Source organism: Nannobrachium achirus (genome assembly GCF_963921795.1).
Source record: "Nannobrachium achirus genome assembly, chromosome: 19".
NCBI classification, from domain to species: Eukaryota; Metazoa; Chordata; class Actinopteri; order Myctophiformes; family Myctophidae; genus Nannobrachium; species Nannobrachium achirus.
The window spans coordinates 29,688,887-29,709,713 of NC_137826.1; the positions used below are offsets into that span (position 1 = coordinate 29,688,887).

At 42.1% G+C, this 20,827-nt stretch overlaps 1 protein-coding gene across 3 annotated transcripts; it reads right to left on the minus strand.

Annotated features, from left to right (window-relative positions):
• Window positions 1-2,625: 2,625 nt before the first annotated feature.
• Window positions 2,626-20,290, minus strand: abcg4a (ATP-binding cassette, sub-family G (WHITE), member 4a; the record flags this gene model as incomplete). Of its 3 annotated transcripts, none has more annotated exons than XM_080748548.1 (14): window positions 2,626-2,851; window positions 4,980-5,098; window positions 5,879-6,037; window positions 6,541-6,641; window positions 7,206-7,374; window positions 7,501-7,599; window positions 10,875-11,008; window positions 11,443-11,557; window positions 11,975-12,098; window positions 12,481-12,626; window positions 13,056-13,106; window positions 13,302-13,434; window positions 13,541-13,658; window positions 20,053-20,290. In XM_080748548.1, 14 exons carry the CDS (start codon window positions 20,288-20,290, stop codon window positions 2,626-2,628), a joined length of 1,932 nt encoding a protein of 643 aa, XP_080604674.1. The 3 variants fall into 3 exon arrangements, with proteins under 3 accessions (XP_080604674.1, XP_080604672.1, XP_080604673.1); XM_080748546.1 differs by having other exon boundaries at window positions 10,845-11,008; XM_080748547.1 differs by having other exon boundaries at window positions 13,541-13,679.
• Window positions 20,291-20,827: the final 537 nt, after the last annotated feature.

Here is a 20,827-nt window from a genome sequence, read left to right on the forward strand (position 1 = left end):
TTTCTAATCCTAACCATTCCTTAAGAGACACATCATCTAGCCACATGCTACATAGTCTATCAAAATATATATATTTTTTTCAAGTACTATAATTTGTTGTCCTTGTTTCCTTGTCCTTGTTTCCTCCTTTCTGGCAATGCTCTACACGTTCATTGCCATCCACTCAGTCCTGATTCCTTCTTGACTTTGTTTTTGAATGTATGTCAGTAGAGCACATAATCCCACAGTAATATAAAATGTTTAGCAAAAAGGTGAGGCTTTCTTTGTCCTAAAACGCCAGAACAAATATCTTTTAATGAAGGGCTAAAACCATTGTACTAATATCCTCTCAAATGTAATACTTCATAAATGTAATTCCCAAACTGACCATGCAACATTCAGTTGCCGTTACCCTTATACTTCCAAGCAGCGCTTGTCACATTGATATATAAAAATAAAATTAAATACAAATAAATAAAAACTAATACACATACATTGAAAAGTGCAAATGTACATTTCTTTACAGCATAACATATTCACTGTACAATCATTGATTACATACTTATTTATGCATTATAATAAGGATTACTAAGTAGCATAGATTGGGTAAGAAATATTTCATAGCAAGTCTATTGGAAAATAATATTTGCATTGCCCTGTGATAAGGAGAGGCTCTTCTAAACATTGCCACGTTTGAGTGTGTGTCTGTGTTTTTCTTTGTCTGTGTGTGCCAGCATATGTCTTGACATAAGGTGTGTATGCAAACAATGAGCATTAAAGCACAAGAAGAAACTCCATTCCATTTCAGAGGCACACAAACCGCCCAGCCAGCGTTTCAAGTATCTACATGTAGCATTGCTTTGGACAACACACATCAGTTGGACTTGAGCAAAGCACAGCAGGAAACAAAAACAAAAGAATCATCTCAGATGTCAAAGAGCAGTCTGCTAAAGAGTTATAGAACAACAAGCAGAAACAAGCAGTTCAAAGACATGTGTCAAAATAATGACACCATTTACACAAACAGCACGTTCTATCATAGAATATTAATATTGCACGTTAACTAAAACAATGTTTCTCTCCTTATGGCCGACGCCAAAGACAACCCTCTGGCCTAGGCCTGGAAACAACAGTACCATGCTTTTCACATTATGTTCTCCATGCTAGACCAACCCTGGCCTCCAACACTGATTAAAGCCTCTCTTATACATTGAAATACGACGGTGTCACTTTCCGAAAATATATATACAACTATACATACAGTAGGTATATAAAATCATTTTCAACAAGCAACATCGTCGTGCTTCATCAAAGTATACATTTGGCTTATGGCAGACACAGATGTGAAGTGTGAGGAGCCTAATTAGGAGCCAGTTAGCGTAGCTGCCCTACTTGAGAGGTGAATCCACGTCCTTTTCCCATCTGAAGCACACTAATTGCAGTGGGATGTATTTCACAATATCACGGCATTAAGCCTGAGTTATTCTTGGTTGCATGCGAGCTGTGTCGCACACCGAAAACAACAGATCTACAAGATTGTAGATTTTCTATTTCCAACTAAGAATAAATCAGGCTTTGGAAGTGTCATCCTCTGACAGTGATGGTGTTTAATAATAAGAGTAATAAGGCTGGAAATAAGACCAACCCAACGGAGAATGATCCTCGCTTGACAATCCACTCCACTAATGACGTTTAGTACTTCGTGACCACGATGACGTCCCATTGCAGAGCCAGTGTATGTGATAGTGTTCACTTAAATGTCAATGAATGGGGTATCAGTGGCAGTCCAGTGTCTCTGAGTCTGGACCGTTGAGGAAAGATATTACAGGCAGGAGGACGTTGGAGGGAGAAGCTACATACATACAGACAGTAAGCATGATCCTGGACAGTTCTGTCCCGCAATAGTCATCATTATAATGGAGCTTCTCCATACCCATGGCTAAGTACTACAATATGTCTGCTCATAGTTGAGATGCTGTGAATTCCCTCATCCAATAACTGTACATCTCAATTCCTCATAATAAGGAAACATGCTTTGTAGTTATTATGTTGGATATTCTGCTCATGTTTAGTGCATTTACACAGTATTCTTGTAGAGTAAAGGTGATATATAAACACTCTGACCAAAAAATATATTGGAGGGCTAAGTATGGGCAGGCGAGGACATCTACGTATACTCCATAGTCTCGGCTAATCTCCCCCTTTGCTGACTAAAACCTTTCCAAATACAAAATCCAGACACATATATCACCGCAAGTCCTCTGAATACCTGCAAATGAACGCTGTGATGTATAGTTCGGTTAATGATGTCAGATTTTGGATGATTGTATTCTGTATTAATTGTAGTCTTTATTCTAATTTGTTTGGGTGTGCGCACGTGTGTGTGTGTGTGTGTGTGTGTGTGTGTGTGTGTGTGTGTGTGTGTGTGTGTGTGTGTGTGTGTGTGTGTGTGTGTGTGTGTGTCTGTGTGTGTGAGTGAGTGAGTGGACAGACAGAGAGAGTGGACAGAGAGAGTGGACAGAGAGAGAGAGAGAGAGAGAGAGAGAGAGAGAGAGAGAGACTATATGCATACAATGAATCTCACCTTGCAGGAATATACTGTATGTGTGAAAAGTCCATATCCCAGAATGGTTGTCTATGGACCTCTTAACGCTCTGACTTGACTTTGTAGCGCAGGACCAGGAAAGTGGCCAACCTGAGGACCACGAAGAAAACCCCCAGCACCAAGAAGTCCACGTACAGTTTAGCATCCTCCACGTCCAGGAGCTGCAGCACCTCCTCAGGCTTCTGGAACTTGCACACTATCGTTGGACACTCCAACTCGGAGCGGTTCATCCCATAGATGGACAGGATCACTCCCTCAAAGCCATATCTGGAAAGAAGAGCAGACGTTTCTCAGAACATTTTAGGTCGTCCCTACAAACTGAGAGAGAGAGAGAGAGAGAGAGAGAGAGAGAGAGAGAGAGAGAGAGAGAGAGAGAGAGAGAGAGAGAGAGAGAGAGAGAGTATATTATGAAACCAAATGGACCTGTAATTTCATGTTATACATATAAGTTTAGGCCTAGAATTATTTAATTCTTTAGCTATTGAAAAATAGTAGATATACAAGCTCACAGTGCGGCTGCGAGCTTGTAGATCTACTATTTTTTGAAATATCATGAAAATTTGAATTTTGACCCGATTCTATAAGTGTCTTTTGAATCCTTCTAAGGTTTTTTGAAAAACCTATGTTTCTATGTCAGCAATCTGGCTAGCCATCGTCAAAGAAAAGGTCCTTTTCACTTAACTGGAGCCCAGTTAGTCTGTTCTTGAGAGACTACTATGTCAGTGGTTTTCAAACCTTATCCATGTGAAGGACCCCCAAAATGACATGTATTTGGCCATCTCAAAATATTTAGTTCCAGGGACCCCCCAGAAGCGAAATTTGAGATACAAACGTTCGCTTTAAAAATACATATATTCAAAGATTTTCACACATTTTCACAACTTTTTCAAAAATATCAGATCTACAAGCTTGCAGCGCGGCACTCGGTGCCGCGCTGTGAGCTTGTATATCTGATATTTTTCAATAGTTAAAGCATAAAATAATAATACACTATAATGTGTATTGTGTTCCCGTTCTAAATTTAAACATCTGAATTAAGCCCTTTGCACACAGGACAGTTGCGTTTTTTCGTTTGCGGCATGAATAAAACGCATTGGTTTTGGTGTGCAAGGCTGTGCGGAATCGGCGCTGCGGATCCAAAAAGGAGTCATAAAAGGAGTGATGAGTTTTTTACCAAATCGAACTGGGTTCGATCGAGAAAAAAAACGCACAGCGGCAGCCACTCGTCGCACGGCTAATTCGGAGCCGGTGTGCATGAGGTCATAGAGAATCATTGTTTTCTTTTCAAAAAATTATATTGTCCGTTTTATTGGTGCGGTTAAACGCGCCTGTGTGCAAAGGGCTTTACTTGATTTACAAGAAGTCTACCCAATTAGATAATGAGAAGAATTGTTATTTTGATCAACGTTTTGCCTGTCATCTCTCCTATGGTACCACATCATACATCATGGAATGGTGGACAAAATCTTACGATAGCAAAATGTTCTACGTTTTCAGTCTGCTGAGAGACTAATCTCATCAAATGGTGGTCCGTGGCTTAAATGCCCAATAAATAGTGCACCTTGATAAGAAAAGGGCTGAAAATCACTGTTCTAGATCCTAATTAATGCAAACAGGGGGAGACAGGTGATCGAGCATTGCTGTCTTAACCCTCAGTGCTCCCCAAAGAACTCAGATGAGCTATATAAGTATAACATGTACTGTATACACTCTCTGAGTTCCAAGTGGATAAATGAACACTGAGGACAATAATTTGATTACAATAAATGTACTCCCATTAATTCCAGATGGGTCCATCCGGAATCAATGGGGGTACATTTACTATAATACATTTTTTGTTTTAGGAATGCGAACAAATACAAAAACAGAGAAAGATATAGCAGAGCCTGGAAGCCAAGTTAAAATATTATATTGACACATATTGTCACATTACCATAGAATATTGGTTCAATCTAATCGTGAGTTATCTGACTGAAATATGTTCATATATATGTATGTTTGTCAACAATGTCCATCCATCCATCCATCCATCCATCCATCCATCCATCCATCCATCAATCCATCAATCCATCAATCAATCAATCAATCAATCAATCAATCAATCAATCAATCAATCAATCAATCAATCAATCAATCAAAGCTTTGAGTGTAAGAAAACAGGGTCCCAAATTAAAGGTTGTATTTACCCCATTACAGATGTTGCCTCTTTGACACAGCACGCAACCAATTGGGTATACTTTTGGGTACTTTTGGTTAATTAATAATTATCATGCTAATTTTGGGTAATTAGGGATATTTTGGAACCACTTTTGGGTACTTTTGGGTACTTTTGGGTAGTTCGGGATACACTTTTGGGTACTTAAGGTTAATTAGTATGACCCCATGCTACAGATACCTGACGTAGGACACATAGGAGCTCCACTGCAGGTACTTGGGAATGGTGTCAAAGTTCACAAAGAAGCCAGAGAACAGGAGCACCGGTATAGCTGTGACTGGACCCACAAAGGTTGCCACCTAGGGGACAAAAACAGCTCACAGATCATATCATTAAATTGCTTTAAAGGAAATGACCGAGGAATAAAAGAAAAATACTTCCTAACTACTTTCATTAGTTCCCATCTCCCCAGCTCAGTTGTTGCTAATTACCCCCAAGTGTACTTAGTTCCTGTGACTCCTCTGCAGTGGTGGAACATAACTACCGTTATGCTTTTGCACAACTTGAAGTTTCCATTTCATGCCACTTGACATTTCATAGAAATGAACAGGGCACCTTTTCAGTTGTGAACTAGGAGGTTCATGTGGATGTTCCTCCACATGTGTTACATCTTCCCGGTGAAACGTCACACTGTCGTGTCAATCATGCATGATGTCACTCATATCAGAGACAAGTGGTTGTTCTCTGCGGAGGGCCAACTGTAGCTGTTAGCAGTGAGTGACAATGGACTAGAATACACAGGGAATTGGGAATTGGCATAACGACTAAATTGGGAGAAAAAGAAGAAGCATATCTTGCAGAGTGTAGATGAGTGTTTTTCCTCTACGTCACCAGGACGCCCGAGTTGCTAGTAGTTTTAACCGAGCTTTAATTTTTTCATTTAAATGTATTTGTTTGAGCAGAATCTATACTTTAGACATGCTATGTGTAGCCCCCATAGTTGGTACAGCCACCCGGCGCACAACAGCCCTGCCAATCGGCTCAGCCCTATTGGCACAACAGGTTGCGCGTCGGTCTGGCGAGTGGGAGCACTCAGGTTCAATCCCAGCTCATCACAAATCACTACATTGTATGCTAACCTGCAGGGAGGTGGATGCAGCTCCTATGAGTAGACCCAGAGACTGGGCTACCAGGGCTGTGGACGTGGACAGCGCCATGAACAGCAGGTAGCGACCTGCCTCCGGAGGCTGTTCTGTCATCCAGTACACTATACTGCAGTATATGATGGGACATAGTATCTATGGAAGTGGAAGAGAGAAGAGCACATTACAAGCCAGATAATGGTGTCCTGTGCCAAACTACTGTAGAGCTACAAGCTCCCAACGTATCGCATAGCAATAAAGATTGTAGATGTTTTATTTTCGGCGCAAAACACTGTACTGTTGTACGACGAGTATAAAATTATAGGCATAACGTTGTTGTCGGGTGGAGACCTTGTATGACTTTCGTTTTGTATTTATCATTTAAAGAATCATTTAAATAGTGAAAATACCTGATCTACAAGCACACAGCGCCTCGCACCGCGAGGTGTTGTGTGCTTGTAGATCTGCTATTTTCACTAGCTTCGTGCGACAGTCTTGCATGATGAAGCAGGGCTTTACTTTACAAAAGAACTTACAAATTTGAAACGTGGAGATACGAGGTTTCTGCCCAACAGTGCCGATAAGAGACAAGAACGTAACATTATCCTTTGGAGCCACATCCCACGCTCCATTGCATTTTAATCCGCTTTAAAGATTACCTGGAATGGTATGTCAGCCATAGTCTTGGCCAGGTAGTAAGCCTTCAGACTGTACCAGTAATTAAGATGCTCCCTCATAAACACACCCATCTCCAAAGGAACTGCACAACAACAGAACACATAAGAACATAAGGATTCCCTGTCAAGTTAAAAGTGTAACATGATGATCCATTTACAGTATCTTACAGGCGTATGGAACAGTATCTTACAGCAGTGGTCCTCAACCTTGGGGACCCCCCACCCTGATAAGTACTCTGAATGCAGGAGTATGTCGAATTTAATTTGACCGGGTTCCACCTACAAATATTGTGAAAATAGCAGAGCTACAAGCTCATAACGCCTCATATTGCGAGGCATTGTGAGCTTGTAGATCAGCTATTTTCAAAATGTTCGATTATTTGACCGTTTCTATAATATGGTTTGTTGATTACTTTTGATGCAGAAATGATCTTTTACTTTTCTTAATTTTTTTTAGGTTTAAAAAAGTCTTAAAATCCTTTAAGGGTCTGTTTGATTCCTTTAGTACACTCATGCATATCAAGTTCGGGTCCTTGAAATTCAATAGGTTGAGAATCACTGTCTTACAGGTTAGGTGTGTGAGTATATTATATGAACAGTATCTTACAGGTTAGGACAGTGAGTATATTATATAAATAGTATCTTACAGGTTAGGACAGTGGGCATCAGGGCAGCAAACATGAGGAACAGCATGGAGAAGAAGAGGAATCCGGTGTTGTTGAACACTTTGCTGGCATCATTGCCGATGTTGAGATAGAGCAGACCGATCAAAACTCCAATACACAGATGGGACATCACCCTGAGGTGGGTCAACACCTTTGAAACACAACACATTACAGCACTAAATTTATCCTAAAAATAGATGCTGGTGGTAAAAGACATGCTTATTGATTTGAAGATAGATGAAGATCAGTAACTCGTCATTTAAATTATGACATTTACCGTGTCTCTGCATATTGTAATGAAGGTTCTTTGGAACAGAATGCAGAATTGATTCCATGAACTGGTGGCAAAGCTATGTTTCTCAAGGGTTCCCGTGTCCTGTGGAGATAGAGAACAAAGAATATTCACAGTGAACCCAGCAAAACATTTCCCTCATTCCTGTGTTGTATATGTAAACATTACCAAGTCCCACTCTATTTTGAACACAAGACTAAGGGCCCTATTTTTGGGAAGGCAGAATATATATATATAGTACTGGGCTGCTGCCGTTCCTGGATGGACAGGTCTGTGCATTTTGCAGATGTCCTTATCTGTAGTTTAGTTTAGTTGTTGGCATATATGAAGTTATGAACTGAACTTTATACTGAGACATACTTTTCATAGGACCAGTGCTGTAGATTTGTTGTTGTCTATTCTGCACCTCTGGCATAAGGATATGAGTTTACTCTTGGGACAAATTATGTTTCCGAGGCCTTTCTTCCTTGACACAATGAAAATTACCAGAACACTGTTGTGCTCAGCACAGTGAGTGCACTGCTTTTAAAGGTCATGAAAAGCGGCCATTTAATTTGTCGTGATCCAAGACACCCACTGATGATATACTCAGCCTAATATAAATGTGCTACTTTGTCACAGGGCCTCCGCCCTTCTCCAGTCAAGAACATACTTTCTTTCTGGGCCTTTAGGGTGACGCTAGAGCAGGGGTCTTCAACGTTTTCAAGCCAGGGATCCCTTAGCTGAGAGAGAGATGAAGCAGGGACCCCCACAACCTGCTCATAGATTCCATATACAGTAGTTTCATTGCATGACAGCACGATCATCAGTGTATTTTGGATTCATGTTAATGTGTGTTTTTAGATATTTAACCACTTGAACCGTTAATTAACTTGACCTTTCACTATGTACTTAATCTGCTCTTTTTCCCCTCTACACCAAAGCTCTTTGCCAAAAATAGCCGATCTACAAGCTCCTTGTAGATCTGCTATTTTTGGCTAAAGTTCTCAGAATAAGGACACTAGGGTTCAAGTGGTTAATATAAAAAAAGAAGAAAAAAAGTTTCTATCACACAAAGATTTGGAGGACCCCCTGTAGTAGCTCTGAGGACCCCCTAGGGGTCCCAGACCCCTGTTGAAGACCCCTGCGCTAGAGTAAAAGCCAGTGTGTTTCACCAAAAGCAGAAGGGGCCATCACCCCACCGCTATAGCAGTGATTTCTCTGAATATTTCAATTCCTCTAAGAAACACTTGTATCAGAAATAATGTATTTATTCTTATACAAAATATACAGTATGTTTATATTACTGTACTGTTACATCTGTAAGAAAGGACAAAGAGTTGATAGTTACCATCTCTCTGAAAGCGAATGCTTGTAATTGTAATTGCTAAATAGACTTATTACGGGTAATTCAAAATGCTGCAGCATGAATTTTAACAAAAACAAGAGAAGAGATCATATTACCCCACATCTCACAACTGGGCCGGCTATCCAGAACTAGAGTGATTTTTAAGCACTGTAATAACCTGGCACCTTCATACAATATATCAGACTCGTCTCCGACTCCCTTTCATTTTATTTTCCAGTCAGAACACTTAGGTCCCAGAAAAAGAGACAAAGAATACATAAAGTAATAAGCCATCACCCATATGAGTGGTGGCATAGTGGAACTGAGAGAACACTGAGAGTGGCTGAGAAGAGAGATACAAAGGAGGGAGTTTGAGGGGGAACTGAGTGAAATGCTGAAAGCCCAATGGAATTTCTTTATAACGAATTACAATTCTCTTTCATGCCTACCCATTGGGGTTCATACCAAGTTCATACCATGGATAAGGAACAGTATCGTCATAGAAATGTATTATTCATCGTCTTTCAGCTGTTTCACAATGCAGAGGATAACTCTTTCCGTAGGTCGCAGTTTACTGTCAGAACCGGCACAGCTTGTCCGTATACGGGTATTGCCTGACACTGTGGTTCCCCTGACACGTAACTTTGACATCACAGGTGACATCACAGTGATGTCAGATACTCAGAGCAGGGATCTCCATATAAGGGCATAAACAGGTGACATCACAGTGGTGTGGCTGGTTCAGACAGGGATCTCCATGTATGGGCATAAAAGGGATTGTATGTTGTGATGTCATGGGAACCACTCTATGCCCATATATGGAGATCCCTGATGTCATCAATATTAAGCCCATATCTAACAGGACTTCATATGGGAATGCCCATATATGGAGTTAGACAGCCCATATATGTGTGGCTGGTACAGACAGGGATCTCCATGTATGGGCATAAAAGGGATTGTATCTATGATGTCAGATGTGATAGACATCATAGGACTTTCACATAACGAATAACTGAGTAAGCATGTTTGGGCTCTCACAGCATATCTCCAGACATGGCGCAACCTCGTCCTTAGGGCAAGGTCACTTGTCGCCCTGAGGCATCTTACTAGTAGGTATTGTTGCGACCGTAGGTCGCAAGTTTACAATGAAAACCGGCACATCTTGTCCACGTATCTGTGTATCTGACCTGAAGGTCACGCCTGACACTCTGGTTCCCCTGACACATCACTGTGATATCACCTATGTAAAAGTCCATATATGGGTATTCCCCAGAATCCCTTTTATGCCCATATATGAACATCCCTGATGTTATCGATATCCATCACTGGCCAGATGACCAAGACATGGCCCATATCTGTGTGGCTGGTTCAGATAGGGATCTCCATGTATGGCCATAAAAGGGATTGTATGTTGTGATGTCATGGGAACCACTCAGAATCCCTTTATGTCCATATATGGAGATCCCTGATGTCATCAATATTAAGCCCATATCTAACAGGACTTCATATGGGAATGCCCATATATGGAGGAAGACGTAGGGATGTACCATATACAGTGCATGGATCTCCATATATGGGTACCAGGGGTCTCCATATATGGGTAACTGGTCCGATATACATCACTGGCCAGATGGCCAAGAATTGGCGCGACCTCGCCATTTAGGACGAGGTCGCATGTCGCCCTGAGGCGTCTTACTAGTACTATTGATTAGTGATTAATCTCTGTAGGCCTATTTTAGTTTGATTAGATACAAAAAAGGAGGACACGTAAATATTTAACATAACATGTCCAATGCATTCTGTGTGTCGAGAACTCTCTTTCAGAGGCACTGGAGAATCCCTGTCAGCCTATGTTAAACCACGTATTTCAACGTGCAGAGCACAGGAGGACTTAGGCTTCTATGAGATGGGCCGGCTAGATGGGTAAAGAGGCCTTCTGGAAATGGGAAGGTTTGACCACCGGCCCGCGCAGTAAATGTGGAGAAGTGTCCTTGTGGAAGACATTTAACAGCTCCCCCAGTGTACTACTCACGCTGTGAGTGACATAAGATGATTCGCTCTTGTCACTAGAGTTCTTCTTGCCCTCCTCTGAGCACAGACCCCCCTGGACAGCCTCAAACAGCTTTGGGTTCAGGTCCCCATACTCCCCCGAGGCCACCTCAATGACTGGGGACACAAGAGGACATGCCAGTGAGACAGGATATAGATCTATGGACATTGGACAATATGACAAACATACCCTCACACCTAGCATGCACACACACACACACACACACACACACACACACACACACGCACACACACGTCGACTACCTTTTTCACAGACGAAAACTAAATAAGAACTATATAAAAACTAAGCTATAATGACCAAAACTAAGACCAAATATATTGACTATTTTGTTAACAAATAAAAACTAGACTAAAATGTTAGGGAGGGACTAGTGAAGAAGAGATCCAGTAGAACTACAAGACAACTCATTTTATGTTTGGTTGCGCTTGGGTGTTGCCCTCTGAAAATAGCACACGCACACGCACCACACAAATACATGTGCATGTTTGTACATAATATGCATCCATGCCAAGGGCACTGCCACACTTACTGAAGTCAGCAGGGTTGTGATAAGTGGGACAGTGAAGGCCCAGGTTCTTCAGATAGGGGATGAGGTAAGGGACGGTGCCCTTATATATGCACTGTCCCTGACTGAGGATGTACAGCTGTTCAGGGGTACAGAAACAGAGTAACGAACTGAGCTCAGCATGCAAAGACAGACTCACTGAATAATGCACGAACACCTAACATAACAACATGCTTGGAAAGTGACTGCTGCGGTCAGTTGGAAAAACACATTGTACATGTACAGTAAATCATAGGTAGCTATAGTCTGAACCACAGCGGCTAATGCTTAATTTGCATTTTGTACTGCATCATACCATAGTGTCCTGCGCCGAAAATAGCAGATCTACAAGCTCACAATTGTGTTGCGACGCGATTGTGAACTTGGAAGTGTGCTATTTTTAGTGCACGACAAAGTATAAATCGGGCTTAATGGAGAGCTAATATCTGACTGGTGCCAACAGGCAGAGCCCAAATATTGAGCATTAATGACTGTATCATTATACAGTATGAATTACCTTATCAAACATCTCAAACAGCTTGGCACTGGGCTGGTGGATGGTGCAGATGATTGTCCGTCCGCCCTGAGCCAGAGACTTCATGAGGGAGACCACCTGATAGCAGGACGCACTGTCCAGACCGCTGACATGGGGACACAGACACAAAGACAAACAAATGGAGAGAGATGGATCGATGCACTATTAGGCACTATTAGTTTGGATGTCTTGTCTCCACAGTTCACCCGAAGCCGTTTCAACAAATGCCTTCTAAATCTGTAGATCTTAAACTTTCTTGTGTCAAGAAACCCCCCAAATATTTGGAAATATACTATTTTTGATAACCACTGTTCTACACCAATGTTCTAAATTCTACGGATTTTCTGAAAAACATGTGTTGCTGCAGTATATAGCTAAAATCTAAAATGAAATGATATGCAAACGGGTTAATGAAACTCTAAATGGACCCACAAGGGTCCAAAAGAAGAGAAAGTAAATTAACACAAACTAATTGTTAAGATCTGTACCTGGTGGGCTCATCAAAGAACATCACGGGAGGATTGTTGACCAGTTCCAGGGCGATTGCCAGCCTCTTACACTGACCGCCTGACAAGGAGATGGTCCGTGTCTGGGCACACTCCTGAAGTCCAAGAGCAGTCAGGATCTCATCCACCTGCGGCATGGTGAGAGGTGGGATATTGTGGGACATGTACAGTATACAGTTATATACAAGCAGAACACGCTGTGCTTTGAGCTGCGTTATCAGCTTGCCTATAGCTTCCTGGGGTTATTGCACTGACAACACGTCGCTTCACAACACATTGATCAGTACGTTCAGGTTTTCATTGGCAGAGTTATTGCGTGGGTGAAATAGGCTCTCTGTTACTGATCGGGCTCTCCCTCTCTCCTTCTCGCCCTTCCTCCCCTCTCACTTTCCCTCCCTCTCTATGCCCTCTCTCTCTCTTTCTCTCACTTGCTGATCAAGCTTTGGTCTGACGATAGATACAAGTAGATGAACTAGAACTGACTGACTGTCAAGAGGTACAGTATTAACATTTTGTAATACAACTTTTGTCAGACTAATCAAGAAATTTAAACTTACAAGTTCTTTTTTCACCAACATGCTCTCATTCAGTTTCAGATTGGCAGAGACCTGGAAGAAGGATATGATTTAGCACAGGATCATCATTGAACACTGAATTTAACCACTTAATCCCTACTTGTCATACAATGAAAATATATATCTGTTATGAGCTCACAATGCATTGCATCATGATGACACATGAGCCTGTAGCTTTTTTCCGCCTATAATGACATGGCAGAAAGTGGTTAATTTAAGTGGCCTCACCATCATGGCCTCCCGTGCTGTGAGGTTTGGCAGCAGCATGTCATCCTGCATAATGTAACAGGACATCTTCCTGAAGGTCCTTAGATCTCGTGGTCGGCCGTTCACGAAGATCTGTCCCTTCATCCCGGTCTCCCTGTGTACAAACAGACCGGACAGACCACAGCAAAATAGCAAAAATAGCAAAAACATATTGCACTTATGTGAAAACAAAAATGGATCCCTCCCAGGTGCAGTCTCACCTGTACCCAGCCAGGATGTTCATCAGAGTGGACTTCCCCGCTCCAGAGGGTCCCATGATGCCAATCAGCTCTTTGCTGCTGAACCTTCCTGACAGACATTTGAGCAGGGCTTTGTAACCTGAGGAGGGGACAATCTCAGCTATTCACTATGTCATAAGCAATTTCTATGTAAACATAAGGCTAGAGTACGATTTTTACATCTGATGTTCCATTAAGGGACAGCCACCAATATGAAGATTCACTGTCTATTGATTGTCAACATCTTGCTCTCATTGAGTAATGCAATATCACTTGATGACCTACAATCTTTAAATTAAACATTATTTGCAATAAAGAACAATGAAATAATACTGAATTAAGTGTAATTGAAATACGTTATTACTCATCCTCATAAAAAGCAGCTCTCTCATTTTTACAATAAGCTGCACTATTCAAACTTCCAGACTCACTCACTCATATTCAAGTCAAGAGTTGTGATTTTATACCAATTATTGGCATAAAATAGTTCCACTGAAATTGATGTGCTGACATGGGAACACATATTGTTTGTGGGTGTTGCATATATGTACCAATTCAAAGTCCAGAAACAATTCCCAAGCAAGGAAATGTTATTGACTCGATAATTAAGTGGTTCAAATCTGATATGGTGGAAACACAGCCTCTCTAGAGAATGCATTTGCTGCACTTAGGAGGATTTGGCAGCTTTAAGGGAAGTCTCTCAAGTCTGTCAAGTTTCTGATGAAACTTGGAAGGAACTCAAAAACACCATCGTGATTCTTTTAATATTTGTAGAGAGATAAACTACTGTTCAGATTGGACGTGTCTTGGACTGTATGCATACAGTCCAATCAGAACGGTAGTTTATCTCTCCACAAACATTAAAAGAAAACAAAAATGTTGCGATCAGATAAACGCCAGCGACGGAAACAACGTGGTGCATAGTGTATGACACAGCAGGATGTTATGGCTGGCATCATACTGGTGGGAGCAACAGAGCGTCTGAAAGATGGTGAGTGATGTCAGAGAGTAAAGGCCGTTCCATACTCAAAAGGTCCTTTTCTACCATAAAATTATATCCCTCGGGACTTCTGAAAAGCATTGGACCGAACGAGAGTTCGGAAATTTGCACGTCGGAAAACATAACTCACCGAACATTTCGGTCGAAGTATGGAAGGGCCTTAAGCGTGGCCAACCGCTGTGCCCCTATCCTGGAGCAAACACTGGGTGAAAATAGCAGTTCTATAAGTTCACAACACATCACAACGTATCGCAAAGCGACTCGTGAGCTTGTAGATCTCTATGGTAGATCTACTATTTTCGGAGAAGAGATTTGGTGTAGAGGGGGGAAAAAGCGAGCACAGAGGACTCCGGTCAACCAAGTAGGCTATATAGATTTTAGTGGCTAAAGCTCTTGTGCAAAACATCATTGTCGGGCAGAAACCTTGTATCTCCAAGTTTCAATGTTGTATGTTTTTTGGTAAAGCTAAGCCCTGCTTCATCATACAAGACTGTCGCACAAAATAGTGAAAATAGCTGATCTATGTGTGTGCTTGTAGAACGTCTGTTTTCACTATTTTAAATCATTGTTAAAATTATAAATACAAAACTAACGGTTTTGGACATACAAGGTTTCCACTCAACATCAGTGAAAAGAGTTGTTCAGAATCCTGGTGTCAGATAAGTGATGACAATTACAGAGCAGTAAAACTATTAACACCATCAATTACTATGCATATCTACCGTACATGAGCATGCATTGCTCCCACATTATCATACTATGATGGATTTTGAAGGAATATTTGGAGGCTAGCTATGCATTTTCTGTTTGTTTTGAATTGCCTGAACTCAGTGCTCCTTGGTGGAATATGATTGGAACATAAACCATAAAGTAATTTAAGATTCATGCTGTCAGTTTATTGGTTGAATTCACATGATACCCTGTTTGGTGGACAAGGGTTCATGCCACCTACTACACTCATACTGCTCCAAGTACCGGTAATGCCTGATTTATACTTAGTTGTGCATTGTGCATTGTAGATCTGCTATTGTGCAAAAACATGCAAATCAAATTTCAGATTATACAGAGAGGACCTCTGCAATGCTTCCAGAGCCCAGAGATAAGGATGCATTTTCAATTGAATATCAATTCTAACAAAACGGCAGATGATATATGTTTTGTTATTACTGGTGGTGGAGAGATGGGTTTAATAACCTTGCAGTAGAGGCTACTACAACTGTGAGTCCTGTCAACATGAAATGATTAATGGATTATATATGGCTAGATATGGATTATATGGATACTATAGAGGTTCGGGCCGGTATGCGGCCCACACATCTAGAGTTTGGGCCGCAGTGCAGCCATCACACCTGCATCGCATACTGTATAACCCAATACGCTTATATATGGACGTATTGGGTTTAGGGCGTTTTACTGGGATATAGATTAAATTATGTGGATTAAGGTTTCCCACAGTCAGACTACATCAGCTTGGCCATGTGTACAAACATGCTTATTATTGAGAGTCCTTTACACGCACACACACACTGGCATCCTGCCAATAATAGAGGCGGGTCCGCTATCACACAGCGTGCAAGTAGCGCAAGTGTTTGTGTTGAGGGCTTTAGCGCTCTGCCCATATATCCTACATCTCTTCACTCTAGCATCGTCTGCTGGGGTTCCTCTTCCTCTCTCAGGTTGTATAATTAGGTGTCCCAGTAGAGTTTCCAGACCCTTCTAACCCTCACACTATCAGGCAAAGCGGTCTAATGGCTGCACCCCTTCTCCTCTGCGCTGCTATCACATCCATCAGATATAGGGCTTCCAGTCAGACAGACAGCAGAGCAAAGCCCCGTCAGAGAAAATAGTCGTGCCTTGGTGTGTGGTGCATACAGATGATCCATCCCAGTGCTTTCCATCGCACACGCAGATAGTCGTATTCATGCGGGAGACCCGTACATCACCATGGCACCTGATGTGGTAATTCATGGGGTGAGATGACATGAAATCATTTTTTTTTCTCCCAGTTACATTACCTCAAATCTTTTGGTAACCGTTTCATTTACTTGATCTAACCTGATCTATGCTGATGTTATGGTTATTTAATAAACTGTGTGTTAACAGTGGTTTCACTGTGGGCTCACTTATTACTTACTTGGCATTTATTTATTTGTATCGGGAGGGGCAAAATTATTTAACATACTGTACCATCTCAAAAATGTTGTGTGGGTGTACGTAAGTGATATTCTTGCTCTACATTCTGAGAGCAATCAATGGTAGTAATGTGTTGTACTGTTTGTTCAGTAACAGGTGTCTCCCGATCTCTCCAGCAGACAAAATTGCAACACTTTAAAATTGAGCCTGAATTTTTCCCCTTTGTGGGTGGTACCCCAAACCGTTTATTTTTTTGTTTGTTTAATAAAGGCTGTTCAATAGCAATGATTAATATCAGAATAAAGTGCTTTAACATTTGAATTTAATGAAAACATATCACTTAAGTAATCTTTTAATGGTTTCTCTTAACTTTTGGTCTTGCCTAAGTGTAGCCATACTGTTGAATTTGTGCATATGAGATTCATCACTAGTGTGAACTGCTTATGCATATATATTTTATTGATATATACTAATCCAACGTGAATTAATGGGCATAAACATTCTAGGGAAATGACTGTGAATTAATTCAATAATGATGTATATCTAAACGTCAATCCATTCGCCATAATTATTGAGGGTAGCTGGCATTGCAGCCAACAGTAAATAACAAAATGCTGACCTGCAAGAATCTCTCTCTCTCTCTCTCTCTCACACACACACACACACACACACACACACACACACACACACGCACGCATGCATGCATGCACGCACGCACGCACGCATGCATGCACGTGCGCACACACAAACACATAAACACACAAACACACAAACACACAGACACATTCTCTCTCGCCTCCCTCTCCTATCCATGGCTTGTGTTACACTACCAAGTAAACTCCCCTGGGAGGAGAATACCCTCAACATCAAAGGAGGCCATGGTGACTTCATAATGACAGGGATAAATGGCTGCCCTCCCCAGGAAGAGGCTATAAAAAGAGACAAAGAGGTGGGGGGGCTGCTCAACTCTCCTGTAACCTTCCTGAGCCAATTCCACCGTCTTTTTTCCCTTTCTTCCATTACAAGAAATATCTCTGCTGACCGTCTTTTTAAACTGTACCTGCCTTACTGTTCTTTTATGAAATCATACATAGTTTCTCCTTGGTGCAAATAGTCCTCTCTTTTTTGAAATTGGTACTCTTCAGGTGTGTCATCATGGCATACAGTATTTTAATACCTGGCTCAGATGATCTCTCCACTCTCTCCCATCTATAACGCAGACAGTCCATAAACACCACAACACAGTACCACAATTCTCAATTCTCTGTCAGCTATACAGCTTGATGTCCTGGCATCAGCTTAGTGTGATAAAAGCAGGAGCGTACATATACACTGCTTCCTAATAACAACAGACAGAAACACAAACAAGCGCATCAGAACAGACCACGTCGTGCTTTGATTTGATCTAATGTTAAAGGACAACTCCGCCTGAAATCACTTCTAGGCTCATTTTCCTACTTATATTGATCCAAAATGACTGTCCATGGGTTCTATTAGGCACAAATGCCCCTGTTGTCCAGTTCCCCCAGCAGAACCCAGCAGCTCTCCTAGCATAGAGTGGAGCCTATAAGCCTATCGCTATTATACTATTTGTTGTGGTCAAAGGTGATTTATTTTTTCATGAATGTGTTACTAGTTGTACAAACACATCCATGCCTTGGTTGTCCCACACAAGCCACCACAATCTCATAAATCATGTTTTGGGGTGAGCATTCGGAACAACTGCCAATCAAAGTGACTGTACTGGCCAATCACAGGGCATCTTTTCCGGGACTTGGCAAAACAGATAAAAGCATACCATCTGTTCAGCAGAGTGTGATGGCTTGTGTGGGACAACGATGGCATGGACGTGTTTGTAATGACAACTAGTAACACATTCATGAAAAATAAAAACACTTTTGACTACAACAAATAATATAAAAGCGATAGGCTTATAGGCTCCACTCTATGCTATGAGAGCTGCTGGGTTCTGCTGGGGAAACTGGACAACAGGGCCATTTCTGCCTAATAGACCCCATGGATAGTCTTTTTGGATCAATATAAGTAGGAAAATGAGCCTAGAAGTGATTTAGGGCGGAGTTGTCCTTTAAGGGGAGGACCAGGAGTGAAGGGGAAAAAACAGAGCCTGGTAGAGGAAGAGGAGGGTTAACTGGGGTACGCGCAGTGTGTTGAAGGTGACCTAGAGACGGTTACAGTCTGTTGGTGGTGGTGCTGGGGGGGGGGCAGTCAGATTGGAAGTCGCCTGAGCAAAATGACAAGCTACACTCCTTACGAGAGCTATCTCATTAAAAGCCTAGTGAGTTCCACTTCACACGCCATTCAGACAAATAAGCCGAGGCAGGCACCCTGCTGAGATGGAATAAACAAGGGAGAATCACCGATTGATTTGGACGAGAGCACGGAGGAAACACAACGCTTCAGTACCAACAAAGTCTGTTTATCGACCAGTGCGCAGAAACGTCCTGCCGTGCCCGGCTTTCCAGCCTAGCTTACAGCTCGTCATCCAGTTCACCTGTCATCTCCACTGACGTGGGTTTCACAACGGGTCAACAAATAATCAATCGTTTGGCTCTCAAAATACAAAGCTAATGTCAAAGATTGACATTAATATGATATATAAAAATGCTCAGCGTATGCCCTCTCAAAAGGTTACTCTGGAGAGCGTGAACCTTTTCAAGTGCCACTTCCCTTCCCTGTTAAACACATATGAGATAACCAAAATAACCCCACATTACGGTATACAATAGGTAGTTTAACTTGGAGTGTCCTACCCTGGAGACCAACCCTGTACTCAAGGCAGGAGACTCAAAGTCTCCTCATGAATAAGATTGTTGAGTTTAAGATGCCATTCATATTGCATGAGCAGATGATCAATCACTGGGCCTTCTGTACCATAACCGATTGTCAGAGAACACAAAGAAAAGGGCAGGAAGCAGTGTGCCAGCCTGTGAATGTAAATTATTTACTATGTCTAAACTCTGCTGAGCACAGCAAAGCTACAGCCACACTGCCTGCAACAACATGGCGGAAGTCTGACTCTGAGAACAGAGTGTGTGTGTGTGTGTGTGTGTGTGTGTGTGTGTGTGTGTGTGTGTGTGTGTGTGTGTGCGCGTGCGCGCGCGCGTGCGTGTGTGCGTGTGTGTGTGTGTGAGTGCGTGCGCGCGCGCGTGTGCGAAAGAGAATAGTGTAAATAGATCACAAAAAGACGAGAATGGAGAATTTATAACTTCCTTCAGAGAGGAGAGAGGGGATTGGACTTTTGAAATCCTTTAGTCTTAAATTTCGGCTCAAACATATTGATCATCGTTCGTGACGCTTGCCTGATCCCACACTGTTTTTGTTAAAGCTGAATATGTAGTACCACTTCTCCGCCAGCAGGGACCCTCGCGGATGGTGTAGGAGAGCTCGGTGAACTCCAGGTCCACGGCCCTGCGCCGCGGGAGGTGGGAGAAGCGCTGGGCCTCAGTGATGTGGTTCTCCACCTTCTTCAGGTGGGTCAGCAGGGACGCCTCCTGAGGTGTGCCAGGGAGTTTGGTCTCTTCCATGGGGATGCTGACGGTGACAGAGACGGACCCCGGCTCCAGCGTCCTCTCAGCCATGCTGAAAGGCTGGAAAAGAGAACAGATTAGTTTGTTAGTTTTAGAGCAGGGTTCTTCAACGTTTTCAGGCCGAGGACCCCTTAGCTGAGAGGGAGATGAAGCAGGGACCCCCACAACCTTTTCATATAATCCATATAGTTTCATCGTTTGACAGAACAATGTCAGTGTATCAGTGTATTTAGGATTCATGTCAATTTGTGTTTTCAGATGTTTAACCACTTAAACCGCCAATACTTAATAAACTTGAACTTTCACTATTTGGTCTGCTCTTTTTCCCCTCAGCAAACCTCTTTGCCGAAAATAGCCGATCTACAAGCTCGGTTTGGAGGACCCCCTAGGGGTCCCGGGCCCCCCGTTGAAGACCCTTGTTTAAGAGGCTTTTAAATGAACTTCGTGGAGGCATCTTGCTTTCTAATCGAACTTGCACATCTGGTTTCCATCCTGGTTTCTGAACCAAAGATGTTGTAAAAGCATTTCCCTTACCGTGCCATCCACCTGTTGTTCTAATCCTCTGTCAAGTGTAAACTCAAGTGTTCG